A 13,929-nucleotide genomic window follows, 5' to 3' on the forward strand; every position below is an offset into this window, starting at 1 on the left:
AGCAGAGAGCCGAACCGTATACTTTTAAAGGGTAAATTTTATTGTAACTAACATACCTCAATACATTCAAGTTTCTTAAAAAGCCAAAGGTTAAAATAAAAATCCATTAAAAAAAAAAAGACGTACACAAATATGGACAGCACTGGCAAGAAATTTGGCAAGAAGGCAAGTGATTTTATCTTGTTTCGGGCTCACCCATGAGAGCATGACTGTGCTTTGTCATAAAGCCCCATGGTATTTTAGAATCCTTCTTCCGAAAGATCTCCCGCTCATAAGTACCTGCTTGAGGAAAGATGGAAAGCTAAGGCCCAGGGCTGGGACATAGCCTACCTTAACTATAGCAAACCTTTCCTACACTGGCCCTGCTTGGCCCCAGTAAAGGCCGTTTCCCCACTTGGACTGGCCCTGGTCCTCCTGAGGCTCCAGCTCTCTTGCTTTCTAGAACCTTCCCTCCACTGCCCCACCCCTCCACCCCCTTGCTTCATCAACAGCTACCCATTCGCATTCACTCCCCGCAGTTGGCACGATTCCATTAGCCTCCAAGCTCCTGGAGGAATACGAAGATCTAATATCCCCTTGGCTGAGAGGACTCAGTGCCAAGAGACTGTGGTAAATTGTTCCAGACTTATTTGTGAAATTAAGGATCTCAGGAGGAGGAGGGCTCAGGACAAATACTAAGCTTCCACCATCCTCACCCCCACCCTAACTCAGTTGTCAATAACTTCACATGAGGGGCAGGTGGGTCGCAGCTTCACCAAGGGTTGAAAGGAATAGCTTCGGTGCTAAGGTAAACGTTGGACCTCCATGCCAGAAGGCCCACCCTACCAAGCCAGCTTGGCCCTGAGCCAGGCTTCCAGTCATAACTGCAAAAGCAGGAGACAGAACCCAGAACAGAAAGCCCTATTCAGCTAGCCTGGCACTCCTCCCACATGGCTGCAAGGTACTGGGGTCAGCTGCCAGCGCTAACTCCCCAGACTCTAGCTTTGGTAACCCAGGCCTTTGCTTTAATAATTAATGAACCCAAGTAGGCTTTAGAGTAAGGGTCATGAAATGACACAATTTTAAAAAAATTATTGTGGTATCCTATGTACAACAGAAAAATTTCCATTGTAACCACTCTTATGTGTACTGTTCAGTGGTATTAATTATATTCACAGTGTTGTGCTACCATTACCACCATCCATTACCAAAACTTTTCATCACCTTAAACAGAAACTCTGTACCCATTAAGCAATAACTCCCCATTCCCTACCCCTAGCCCCTGGTAACTTGTACTCTTCTTCCTCTCTCTATGAATTTGCATATTCTAGTTATTGGTATGTGAGATCATACAATATTTGTCCTTTTGTTTCTGGCTTATTTCACTCAACATGATGTCTGGAAAGTTCATCCACGTTGTACCGTGTATCAGAGCTTCATTCATATTTATAGCTGAATAATATTCCATAGTGTAGAGATACCATATTTTGTTTAGCTATTATTCTGTTGATGGACACTTAGGTTGCTTCCACTTTTTGACCATTGACACTGTTTTTGAATCTGAGAATCACAGACTAAACCACAGTCTAGGCTTTCATGCTTGTCTTGAGTTGTACAACATCGAGAAATGCTAGCTCACACTGATGAGAAAGTAATAATCTTTGTGACTACCTAACTTCATGACTCACTTTGAAATCCTGAGATTGAAAGTTCTGCACACAAAAGTAAGCTGTCTGGCAAACTTGAGGAAAGTATTGATGGAGAATTGTGTTACATACTGCTTGATTAGCACATTCACACTTGAAAGCACTTGAAAGGTTGCTCAAAAATGGTATACTAAAATTAGAAGAGTGCCTTAATCCCACCACCTAATCTAAGAATTCTGATAGGTGGATTTCATTGGGAATTGTTGTTTATGGTATTGATTGTATGGCCTGCTCAAGTCTCAGATTAAGCAGACTTTAATTCCAAAATCAACTACGGGGCTTTTGTAGGAAAAGTAATGTCGGTTTCCCCTGAGGATATATTCCTCTCTTCCTTCAGATCTTTCCAACTCTTCAGATAGAACCCCCACCTCACCCCAAAGAGCACTTGAAGCAAAGAAGATGCATCAGCATAAATAATTTATTGCAAACTCTCTAATAGCATACACTAATGGGCTTGACAATCCACACAGGAGTATTCTGGGATGGGGAAGCCAGGAACTTGGGAGTGAGAAGAAAGTATAAGTGAAGACAGGTTGCTGAGGGCCAGACTTCATGCCACAGCCTGCTAGTGACCAGTTCTTGATCAGCTCTGCTACCTTGGACAGGAAGGAGCTGGGTCAGGCCAAGAACCTGTGGTTCTCCTTTGTCCATCCCACCCCAAGTTTCCAGCCCTTCCTCCTGCTTCCTCATTTGTGGTACTGTGGAGTAAGGGAGGTACACGGAGGTAAGAAGCTCTCTAGCTGGCAGGCTTGCATCCTCTCCAAGCTGAGCGTGGGTTTCCCAGTCTAGTCCTTGTACGGGAAAGGCCTCCGAGGACTGGGGATTCAATGCGGTATCTTCAGACAGGTCCGGACGAGGGATGAGGCCTTGCCCTTGGGGGGCTGCCCTTCCTCTGTGGCATCCAGGAGCTGCTGCATGTAACAGGAGGTGCCAAGCAGCACATGGCCAGTGGCCTGCATGCTGAAGAGAACCCAGCGAAGAGCTTCCCTGGTTGGAAAGAGAAGGCACTGGAGTCAAAACTTGAAGAGTGCCCCTCCCTGTATCCCCTTAAACGCCCCTGACCCCATACTCCCATGCTGGCCTGGAAGGAATTTGTCTCACCATACTTGTTTTCTTCATCAGCGAACTCTGAATACCACTGAGGTGGTAGAATTGCATATGCTTTAGAAATTGTAGAGAGATGTGAAAACAGGAACAGATGCTGCCTTGTCTTGGCAAATGGAAAGAGTCTACAGGCATTACCCAGAATCATATATTAATTCAGATGTCTAGAATCTCCCAAACTTTCTCATGCAAAATTCAAGCCCATTTAAATATTTATTTTATACATTTATATATATATATATATATATATATAAATATAAAATATTACCTTGTACCAGTCAAATTGATCTATATACATGTCTGTGTCCTTCATGATACTCTGCTCTAGACCCCAAGGCCTTTCCAAGTTACTTTTAGTCTAGCTAATTTTCAGGCCACCGAACATGCAGATCCTCACAACTGATGTTACAGTATAGTGAAAACAGAACTTGAATAAGACAGAGGCCTGAGTTCTCATCCCATCTTATTAGCTATATGACCTTTGCAAACTGCTCTAATTCTGAACTTCGGTTTCCTTATCTGCAAAATGGAAATGTACAAGCCATATGGGGCTATGAAACTGAAATAACATAAAGCACTTAACTCAGGACCTGATGTGTAGAAGAGAAGGGGAAACTTGGATTGAGAGTAGCTGGTTGAAAATGCCCATCAACAAATGAATGGATCAACACATGTGGTCTATCCATACAACCATACAATGGAATATTATTCAACCATAAAAAAGGAATGAAGATCTGATCCATGTGACAACACAGATGATCTTGAAAAAATTATGCTACGTGAAATAAGCCATACACAAAAGAACTAGTGTTGTACAATTCCACTTACGTGAAATATCTAAAATAGATAGACTCATAGAAACAGAAAGTAGATTAAAGGTTACCAGGTGACAGGAAGTAGGGGGAATGGGGAATTATAGCTTAATGGGTGCAGAGTTTTTGCTTGGGATGATGAAAATGTTAGATAGTAGTGATGGTTGCACAACCTTGTGAATGTAATTAACACGACTAAATTGTGAAATGGCAAATTTTATGTCATATATACGTATATATTTTTGCCACAATAAAATTTAAAAAAAAAACTGATAAAAAAAAGATTAGCTGGGTTGAATGCTATATTAATCAAATTCTTATCCAAGTCTGTTCAAATGAGATCTGTGAGGGTCACTAGGTATGTCTAGTCCTCAGGGATCAGGGAAGGGGAAAAACGAACAACAAACAACAAAAACAAAAAGAAAAACATTTTACAAAAATGCAAAAAATTACATTCCAGGTAATACCTGTAGACCCTTTCCATTTGCCAAGGCAAGGCAGCATCTGTTCCTGTTTTCACATCTCTCTACAATTTCTAAAGCATATTCAATTCTACCACCTCAGTGGTATTCAGATTTTCTGGCTGATAGTAAAACTTTAGTCTCCTATTAGTCTTCATTCAAGAAGTTAACTTAAGTTATGGTTTGGTGGCACAAAGACAATTAGGACCATGAACTTTAATACTTTAAAATTTTAGAGGACATTCTGAGACTTATACCCATTTCCCAAATCAGAGAAATGAGGCTTGAAACCTAGCTGACACCAATTAAGTCACTACACTGACTCGAGTTTTCTATTGTTTGCTTGCTTGTTTTTGACACAACATGTCTGAAGTGTTTAGGTCTGAGAGTTCTACTTCCCTTAAATGGAATGAGTTTAAAGGCTGAAGCTTCTTGTTCTAGATTTTGAAATCCACAAAACTCCTGGCCCCCATCCCAGACCAAGAGGTGGCATGATATGCCCTGAGAGGAAAATGTAACTTTTAGCCCAGAACCCGTGTCAAGCCTGCCACTAAATTAAGTGTTATCTCCAGCAAATGGAACTACTCAGTCTCAGTTCCCTCAGTTGCAGATTGGGATGCAGAAGATGATCTAAGACATCCAAGAAGGTCTGATAGGCTCTGAGCTTCATATATTCTGGCAGAACTCTGAGAATCCTGTGCAGGATTTCTCAGAAGCCCCTGAAGAACAAGGATTATACTTGTCTTCATTCATTCTAGACATATTGTGCCAGGCTTCACTAAGGTGCTGAGAACAGCAGAAATTCTTGCCCTCAGGGAGCTTATGTTCTGGCAGCTTGTTCATCTCTGTACCATTAGTTTACAGCACAGAGCCCCCACCCTGCTCCAGTGGATACTTAGTAAATACCAAATGAAACAACTGGGGAGGAGTAGGATTTGTCAGAAGAAATTGGCTAACGGCAATATGCTCAACTACAGCATCTGGCTCAGGTGCTGATAAAGCTTTGGGGCTTTGGATTAATTGTATCCTTTCAGCCTCAGTGGCTATATCCACTGAGGAAAGAGAATGCCCTAGAGCATCCTAGAGCAGATAAATTTGGGCAACACTGCCATGGTGGTACTTAACTCATGATTTAACATATTCTCACACTTCCTGAGATTGATTAGACAACAAAATGACTCTTGTACATAGAGCTGCAAATGACTTCTGTCCTATGGAAGAACAATTGATTTCCATCCCCTTCACCCCCTGGAAAAGCTAGTTTTTTATCTGTAAATTTCAACACTTTTGATGGACCTGTATATGTGTGGAACTTTGAAATCTTCTTTGAACCAACTGTAACTTCTTGCTGGTTCTCCCATTCTTCAAGGAGTTAAATAAAATCTTTGACACATGGTCGTTTTTAAAAAGTTGATTAGAAGACCATTTAGGAAACTATTTTAGGTGGAAAACGTGAGTTGCTATAGTCGAAGGTAACATAAAAACTGAATCTATTCAGGTTCAGGTTACATCAGAAGGAGCATACACTGGTATAAACCAAAGCCATTAGTTACGCTAAAGAGCTAGACAAATCCAACTGTCGTGCTTTTTCAGCACCTGAGCTAGACCCAGGCAGGTGCTGAGGAGGCTGAGGTGCATGCAAGCAGACAGGGGCTCTTCTGTTGCCATAGACCAGCCCTGTGCCCAGCTAACACCAATTCACTCACCTCACCATGCGCTTGGCCCCATAGCAGTGCAGATCATAGGAGAGGGAGTATGTGCCATAGAGAGTCGCCTTTACGTTCAGGCAGCCAATGAAGTCCTGCGGGTTCAACTTGTACAGATCAAAGGTTACACGGGCCACATCGAACTTCTTGACAGGCTTATGGGAGACGGCCAGTTGGTATCTATTCCCCTGCATCAAGAAAAGCATGTGGTTGGCACCTCCCAAGACCTTCTCCCAGGCTCCCGACATTCTACACACCCCCACCCAGGTAGGACCTCACCTGCTCTGATGGGGGCTGCCATTTTTGCTCCTTCTGGAGCACCATGAACACTGTATCTGCTGCCAGAGCCTGGAAATACTCTTCTGTCTCTACAGTTGTGCCATCTTCCTCCAGCACCAGGGAGAAGGGTTTGTCTGCCAGCATCGGGGTGTCTCGGACCTCGAAAAGAAGGACAGTTATGCTTCTCTCATCCCAGTGCAGCTACAGAGCTGGAATGGGGGAGGCTCACATCACCTCAGCTGCCAAGACAGAGTAACCTAGCCTTGGAAGAGGTGGGGGCCAGGATCTATGGAATGGGAATGGGGGATCTCTGCTGGGGGATGACTTGATGTCACAGCACCTCTTGGTGCCTGGCTTCATGGTTAATACCCTGGGACAGTGCTGTCCAATAAAAAATATAATGGAAGTCACATATGTAATTTTTTCATTGAGATGTAATTCACATACCATGAAATTTACCCTTTTTTAAAGTATACAATTCAATGTTTTTTAGTATATTCGTGAAATTCCCCACTGCTATCACCACTATCTGATTTTAGAGCATTTTCATCACCCCCAAAAGAAATCCTGTACTCATTAACAGCTACTCCCCATCACCCCACCCTTCCACTGTAGTCCATGGCAACTTCTATTCTACATTCCATCTCTATGAATTTTCCCCGTTGTGGACATATCATATAAATGTAATCATACAGTGTTGAATAAAAGTGCTAAGAGCAGACATCCTTTTCTTGTTCCTGATCTTAGGGGAAAACCTTTCAGTCTTTCACCATTGAGTATGGTGTTAGCTCTGGGTTTTTCAAAGATGCCCTGTATCACACATATGTAATTTAAAGTTTTCTAGTAGTCACATTAAAGTATAAATAACAGATGAAATTATTTTTAATACATTTTAACTCAGTCTAAAATATTATTACATCCAATAAATATAAAACTGCATTAAGCTTTTACTTTTTCCATCTTAAATCTTTGAAGTCCTGTATGTATTTTATACTTCAGGACATCTCAATTTGGATTAGCCACACTTCAAGGGTTCAGTAACCACACATGGCTAGTGGCCACTACATGGCATAGTGCAGCTCTAAAGTCAGACACGGGTTTGCATTTGAACTCCTCCACTTAGTTATTAACAATTTGAGCAAGTTATCTCACCTTTCTGAACTAGTTTCCTCATGAAGATTTGAGGCAAAGTGCCATCTTAGAGTTGTCTTGATGATTAAATGCAAAAGTACAAGGGTTCTGGAGTTAACTACTTGGGTTTAAATCCCACCAAATAAACTTGGCCTCTGCCTCTGTACAATGGTGCTAGTAGTAACTATCTCAAGGTTATGATTAGAAAAAATGTTGTAAATCACCCGACAGAGTCCATGGCTCATAATGACCACCTAAGACATTTTTATACTATGCTGATTAAAAGGAAAAGAGACCCATGCTATGTCATAGAGTGGAAAAAGAGGTTACATACCACATAATCCCATTAAATAAGTTGTATATAAGTATGAACTATTTAGGATATTGACAACCATATTATCAGTTATCATGAGATGGTAAAATTCTCACTCTACTTTTCTTGCTTGGATTCACTAGAGGACATGCTTTGCTACTTATAATCCTTTAATAACAGCCTGGGATCGGCGACACTCAAATGACAGTGGACACATTTAGCTCCCAGATCTTGGTTTCTGAATACCATTCTCCACTAAAAGTAGCTAAACCTCCTTAGAAAAAATGGTCAATTCTAGGACTAGGGCAGGGGAAGTACAAGATGAGCTTGCAATACCTTTTGTGATAGAAGTAAGAAAGCTCCCAAAGAATGATGGGGACATGGCAAAAGGACACAGAAACTGGGCTGAAGGGACTCCCACTGGCCAAGTCTGGGACAATTTGAGCATCAATAAATACTCCATGACATCATTATGTCCTATTAAAATAGGAATTCCTGAGTTCCTTTTGATATAATTAAATAAAAATTTAGATGAAGAATGAGATATTTCCTTAGTCTCAAAGTACCTCCCTACACAATACTTAATACAAAAGGAAAAACAGTAACTTTACAGTACAGAAAACTGACTGTATCATGTATTCAAATAAAAAAAGTAATGTGACAAAATTGTATGTAATTTTGCAATGATAACAAGCTTTTATGATATCCTTGCTAAAGATAAACAACCTGAATTGAGGAGACAGTTCCATACTGAGGGACAGTAAACAAAATAAATGATTCATAATCTTCAAAACAGTCAAGGCCATGGAAGTCAAGGAAAGACTGAAGAACTGTTCCAGTTTGGAGGAGACTAAGGATACATACAATTAAATACTACCCTGCATCCTGGCCTGGATCCTTTTGCTACAAAGGACATTATTGGGGCAACTGGCAACACTTGAATAGTGTCTCAGGATTAGATGGTTGTAATATGACACTGTATGTTTCCTGAATATTCATGGTTGTATTGCAGTTACAAGGGATAATATCCTTGTTTGTAGAAAAGACACACTAATGTGCTCAAGAATGACAGGCATCAGGTAGGTAACTTACTCTCAAGTGATTCAGGAAAAGTCTTATACTATTCTTGTGAATTTTGTTAGTTTCAAAATTCATTAAAAAAAATCTTCCTGTTACCTTTCAGAATAAAACCCAACTGTTCTTTCCGATATTTCTACCCCAATGTTCATAACAGCATTATTGACAATAGCCAAAAGGTGGAAACCACTCCAGTGTCCACTGACAGATGAATGGTTAAACAAGATGTGAAACATCAATACAACAGAATATTATTCAGCCATAAAAAGGAAAAGAGTTCTGACTCATGCAACAACATGGATGAATCTTGAAGGCATTATAGTGAGCAAAATAATCCTGACACAAAAGGTCAGATTATTTTATTTCAATTATATTAAATAACTAGAATATGCAAATTCATGGTGACAGAAAGTAGAGTACCGGTTACCAGAGGCAGGGGTGGGGAGTGGGAGGTAATAGGAATTAACGCTTAATCAGTACAGAGTTTCTGTTTGGGGTAATGAAAATATTTTCTTAATGCATGGTGGTGATGGTAGCATAATACCACTAAATTGTATGCTTGAAAATAGCTAAAAGGAAAATTCTGTATTGTATATATCTTACCACAATAAAATAATTTTTAAAAAATCAACTGTTTTTTGCCATGGCCAATAAGGAACTACATTCTCTGGTCCCTGCCCAGCTTGTTACCTTCTACTCTCCCCCTTTCTACTCTCCCCTTCCCTCTGTTCCTTTCTTCTGCTACCAGCAGTCTAGATAGGCTAATGCCCTCCCGGCTCTATCAGTAACATTAACATCTGACCTGTGCGCCTTCTTGGAAAGATGGAGCCTCACTATTGTCCCTCCTTGCTTCTTATGGAGTTCTCTGATTAGGGAGCTCCCAAACTCAGTGTATATAAGAATCACTTGGAGCACCTGCTAAAAAAGAAAATTCCTGGGCCCCACCCCTGACCTGATCAGTCTCTGGGGTAAAGTCTGAGAAGCCATGTATAACAAAGTCATCTTGATGCAGAAGGTGGTCCCCAAACCCCAAGGTAGAAACAGCACTGAGTCCAGATTAGGGCGTACAAGAGCCCTTTTGATTCAAAGGAAAAACACAGTCTGGCATAAAGAGGAGCCTCACAAGCAAGCAGAATTTGGTTCCCAAAGAACAAATCCAATTCAAAGAAATTGGGGAGGAAACCCAGCATACAGAGTAGGTCAGCTATGACTTCCATATGTTAAATTGGCTGTAGTCATTGGAAGCCTTATCCAAACATTTGATCTTCTGTGCTAGGCACCTGGGTTTGCAGATGAGTGGGGTCCCCGCCCCTATATTGCTGATAAGCTGATGGTGCTGCAAAGCACATAGCCCCATGACTAATACACAGCAGGATTCGATGAGGCTCCCAGACAGGCGGAGGGAGAAGTTACCCCACCCAAGTGGACAGGGAGGACAGCGTTTTTTTTTTTGCTGGCCATTAGGACCACCCTCAGTAGCCATGTGACCCTGGTTTCCTCCTCTGGAAACTTACCTCATCAACAGTTTGATCAAAGTCCTGCACAGTTATCTGCTGGCCTTATAGAGAAGATCACTAAGGAAGACATATTTAAAGGCAACAGTGCTCGTTGCAGGTAGGTCACTGGGGAAGGGAATCACTAAAATCCTGTTCGTTTCCCCACCTTCTGAAACTACCACTGACCTGTTAGTGTGGGATGTGCCTTGCCCCTGGTCACCAGACAGACATCACGAATTGATGGGACAGCTCTCCAGGCATCACCACCAATCCACTGGAGCCAGCACCAGAGAGGACACCTTTTCACCATCTAAACCAAGAACTGCCTCCCTTCTGAACTCCCCTGTGATGGTTTGGAGACTTTGTGGACCCAGAAAAGTATGTTATTAAGTTAATCCATTCCTGTGGGTATAGACCTTTTGTGGGCAGGACCTTTTGATTAGGTTATTTCAATTGAGATGTGACCCACCCCATTCAAGGTGGTTTTTAATCCTCTTCCTGGAGTCCTTTATAAGAGGATAAAACACATGTAGAGGTTAAGAGAGGAAATTAAGAGATGCTCATAGAAAAGGCCCCAGAGAAGCTGGAAGCAATGAAACCTGATAGAGAAGGACCTTGCTATCTAACAGATGAGCCCAAGCTCACTGGTAACTGATCTTCAGAGAAGGTATCATCCTGTTGAGGCCTTAATTTGGACATTTTCACGGCCTTAGAATTGTAAACTTGTAAGCTACTAAATCCCCATTGTTAAAAGCCAGTCCATTTCTGGTATACTGCATTTCGTCAGCTTTTCCAAACCAAAACATCCCCCCTCATGACCCGGAGGATGGAGACAACTGACAGAGCCTGCCCTTAGCCCAGGCCCCTGTGACCTGGGCCTGTTTTTAGTGTGGCCTGCTCCTCACCTTGACCAGGAGGTCCGCGAGACTGTGCGCCATAAAGCCCTTCCGTACACTCCGGGCTGCGTTGCTCACGCGATAGGGCCGGGCTCTGGGGGCCTCCACACCGGGCTCCGACAGCAGCTGCTGGGGCACCACCGACGTGCTCTCTGTGACACAACTGGGGGCGGTTTGGAGCACTGAGATGAGACTCCTGCTGCCTCCCAGCCCTCACTCCATTGCAGGGAACTCACTCCCCCACCAGTCTAGGCTGAACTCATCGTATTCCTCTCCTAGATAACTGACCCTAGATATTCTTATTCTGAAGGCTACTAGATCAGTGCATCTCAGATCTTAATGGGCATTGAAGACACTGGGGGATCTTGTCAAAATGTAGATTATGATTCAGTAGGTCTGGGGTGGGGCCTGAAAGTTTGCATTTCTAATAAGCTCTTGGAGTTGCCAGCCAGCCTGGGGCTGCCGGCTAAGGGACCACATGGAGGAGTAGTGAGGTGATAAAGGAACCAGCCCACATCCTTCCAATTACCACCTTCCTCTCTCAGCCTCACTCTTCTCACCTGTCAAGTGGGAAGAAGTGGTGAAACCAGAAGTCAATGTAAGGTCCTTTTGAGTTCTCAGGTACACAATGTAGAATCAAACAAGTGGAATGAACCTGGCTCTACTCCCTATTTGCGCCTCTTTCCTCATCCACTAGTTTGCCATAATAATCCCCACTTCCCAGAGTTGTCATGAGGTTTAAAGGAGATACAGAATGAAGGCATCAAGCACAGAATCTAGCTCCTTTAGGCTCAGTGTGTGGTTGAAGGATGACCAGCCTCAGCATTCCCAGGGAGAAGGGGGGCAGTGAGGTGTCAGAAGTACAGAATCTCAGGTCCCACCCGACTCCTGAATCAGAATCTGCATTTTTATGAGATCCCCAGGTGACTGTGTTTAAGGTCTGGTCTACAGCTTGTAGGCAGGGCCCCTTCCCTTCCACCCATGGCTCTCCTCACCTGGAGTGGGATTTGGGGTAGAGAAAGCTGAGGGACTTCATGGCGTATTCCATCCTCGACAGCTGGGCTGGTGTGGACCTGGGAAGGAAGCAGAAACAGCTCACTGGGGTGGGGGTGGGAGGGTTCCCTCTCTCGTCATTTGACACAGTGAGACCTCACCCACATCCGGCAAGCCTCCTCCCTGTTCTCCCTTCCCCAGCCCTTCTCGACAACCCTCAGGTACAGCAGCTGTGAGAAGGCCAGGTGCCAGCCCCAGTTCTCAGGCTCACCCCTCTCAACAGCTGCTCCATCTCCCCAGCCCCACCCACACCATGTTTCTCTGACCCTAGCTCTGGTCACACTGATCTGGAATCCCAGGCAGTGCTGATCCTGGGGACAGAGTCCACATTACGCTGGCAGGAGGTGGCTCCTGCAAAGACGAAGCTCAACACCTCACACCTATAGTTCACCTCACCTGGAGTCCAGGCAGGAGAAGCTTTCTCCCATGAGTCCTTGAGCAAATCTGAAGCCCTCCTAAGGCTTCCCACTGGCCAAAAGAATTTTCTCTCCTGGTGGAAATGTTCTATATCTGTATGGTCCAATATCACAGCTGCTGGCTATATATGTTGACCATTGAGCGCTTGAAATGTGGCTAGTACGGCTGTGAAATAGAATTTTTATTTAATTAAATTTAAATTTAAATTTAAATTTAAAAAGCCACTGTGACTCAGGGCTAGCAGCAACCATATTGGACAGCACAGGTATAGCTTGATAGCCCTGGTCTCACCTATTACAAATGTTTTCTCCTAAATCTATATGCTCCAGCTCTTTTGTGCTCCAAGCCTTTGCTGAGAGTTCCCCCAGCCTGCAGTGCCTTCCTTTAGCCCTGGGCTAATCCTTCGCAGCCTCAAAAAGTCCCAATGTAATGCTCCTTTTCTGGAAAGCCTTTCTCTATGGCTCCCAGAATGACCCCTTCAACCTGTCCTTTCTAGCCAAGAGTGTCTTCAGGTTCATTTTGGTTCTAGCCCACCCCACCCCCCACCCCCCAATCCTGAGTGCCCAGCCCTGAGATGTTCTCCTTATTCCTGGCCCCAGGCACAGTGGGGCTGGCACAAACAAAGGGCTCAAGAAGTGGTCACAAGTGAAAGCCCCTCACCCCCAATCAGGTCAAAAAATCACTCTAATAACCTGGGGGGCTCCCCCAAAGTTGCCAGAAAGCCCTCTCTCACTTAGCACTACGCAAGCCTGCTACACTCCAACCTCACTCCCTATCCCTAGCAAAACTCCACCAAGGCCTCCATCTCGCCCCCCAAAAAAATCCTTACCTCCCCCTCACAACTTCCTCGCTGTACTGCTGAGCCCAGCCCAGCCCTCTCCCTTTTATTTCCAGCTCCCCAAGGAGCCCCTCCCCTGACTTTCAGCCCCAGCTAGGGAAAAAAACATGGGGAAAGCAGCTGCAGTTCTCACCCTTGGGATTTCAAGGCAGCCTGACTTCCAGAAAAGGCCTGAAAGGAGGGGAGGGGGCATGTTACGAAAGCCTGGAAAAGGTATGACCCAGAACAAATTATCAGGCACAGAGAGCACAGAAAATAGGCAGTCTGAGTTGTGGTCCCAGCTCCACCCCTTATTGGCTGTTTGAGCTTAGACAAGTGGCCTTACCTCTCTGAGCCCCAGCTTCTCTCATCTATTTAATGGGGATAATGATTCCTGTTCTAAAGGGTTGTGGTGAGGATTAGTGATAATAAAAGTAAAGGGCTTTGCAATATAAACACTCAGTAACAGAACAATGTTTAATAACAGTGGTGACAAGCATCCTTGCCTTTTTTCCTGATCTTAAAGAGAAAGCTTTCAGTCTTTCACCAGTAAACATGATGTTTGCTGTGGGTTTTTTTACGAATTCCCTTTATTGTGTTGAGGAAGTTCCCTTCTATTCCTAGTTTCCTAAGTCCTTTTTTTTTTTTAATCATGAAAGGATGTTGGATTTTGTCAAATACA

The 13,929-nt window shown here is 43.5% G+C and overlaps 1 protein-coding gene across 1 annotated transcript in view; it reads right to left on the reverse strand.

The window, feature by feature from the left end:
• Window positions 1-2,093: 2,093 nt before the first annotated feature.
• CIDEC (cell death inducing DFFA like effector c) overlaps window positions 2,094-13,929 on the reverse strand; it is a 31,626-nt gene continuing 19,790 nt past the window's right edge. Inside the window, exons 3-7 of the mRNA XM_037801522.1 lie at window positions 11,956-12,033; window positions 10,970-11,123; window positions 6,048-6,206; window positions 5,769-5,956; window positions 2,094-2,672 (exon numbers count right to left, since the gene is read on the reverse strand). Of these exons, the coding sequence (XP_037657450.1) occupies window positions 2,510-2,672; window positions 5,769-5,956; window positions 6,048-6,206; window positions 10,970-11,123; window positions 11,956-12,008 (717 nt within the window). The 5' untranslated portion in view covers window positions 12,009-12,033 and the 3' untranslated portion in view covers window positions 2,094-2,509. The remainder of the gene's footprint in view (window positions 2,673-5,768; window positions 5,957-6,047; window positions 6,207-10,969; window positions 11,124-11,955; window positions 12,034-13,929) is intronic.

The sequence above is a fragment of the Choloepus didactylus genome, chromosome 1, assembly GCF_015220235.1.
Source record: "Choloepus didactylus isolate mChoDid1 chromosome 1, mChoDid1.pri, whole genome shotgun sequence".
In the NCBI taxonomy this organism is placed as follows: Eukaryota; Metazoa; Chordata; class Mammalia; order Pilosa; family Megalonychidae; genus Choloepus; species Choloepus didactylus.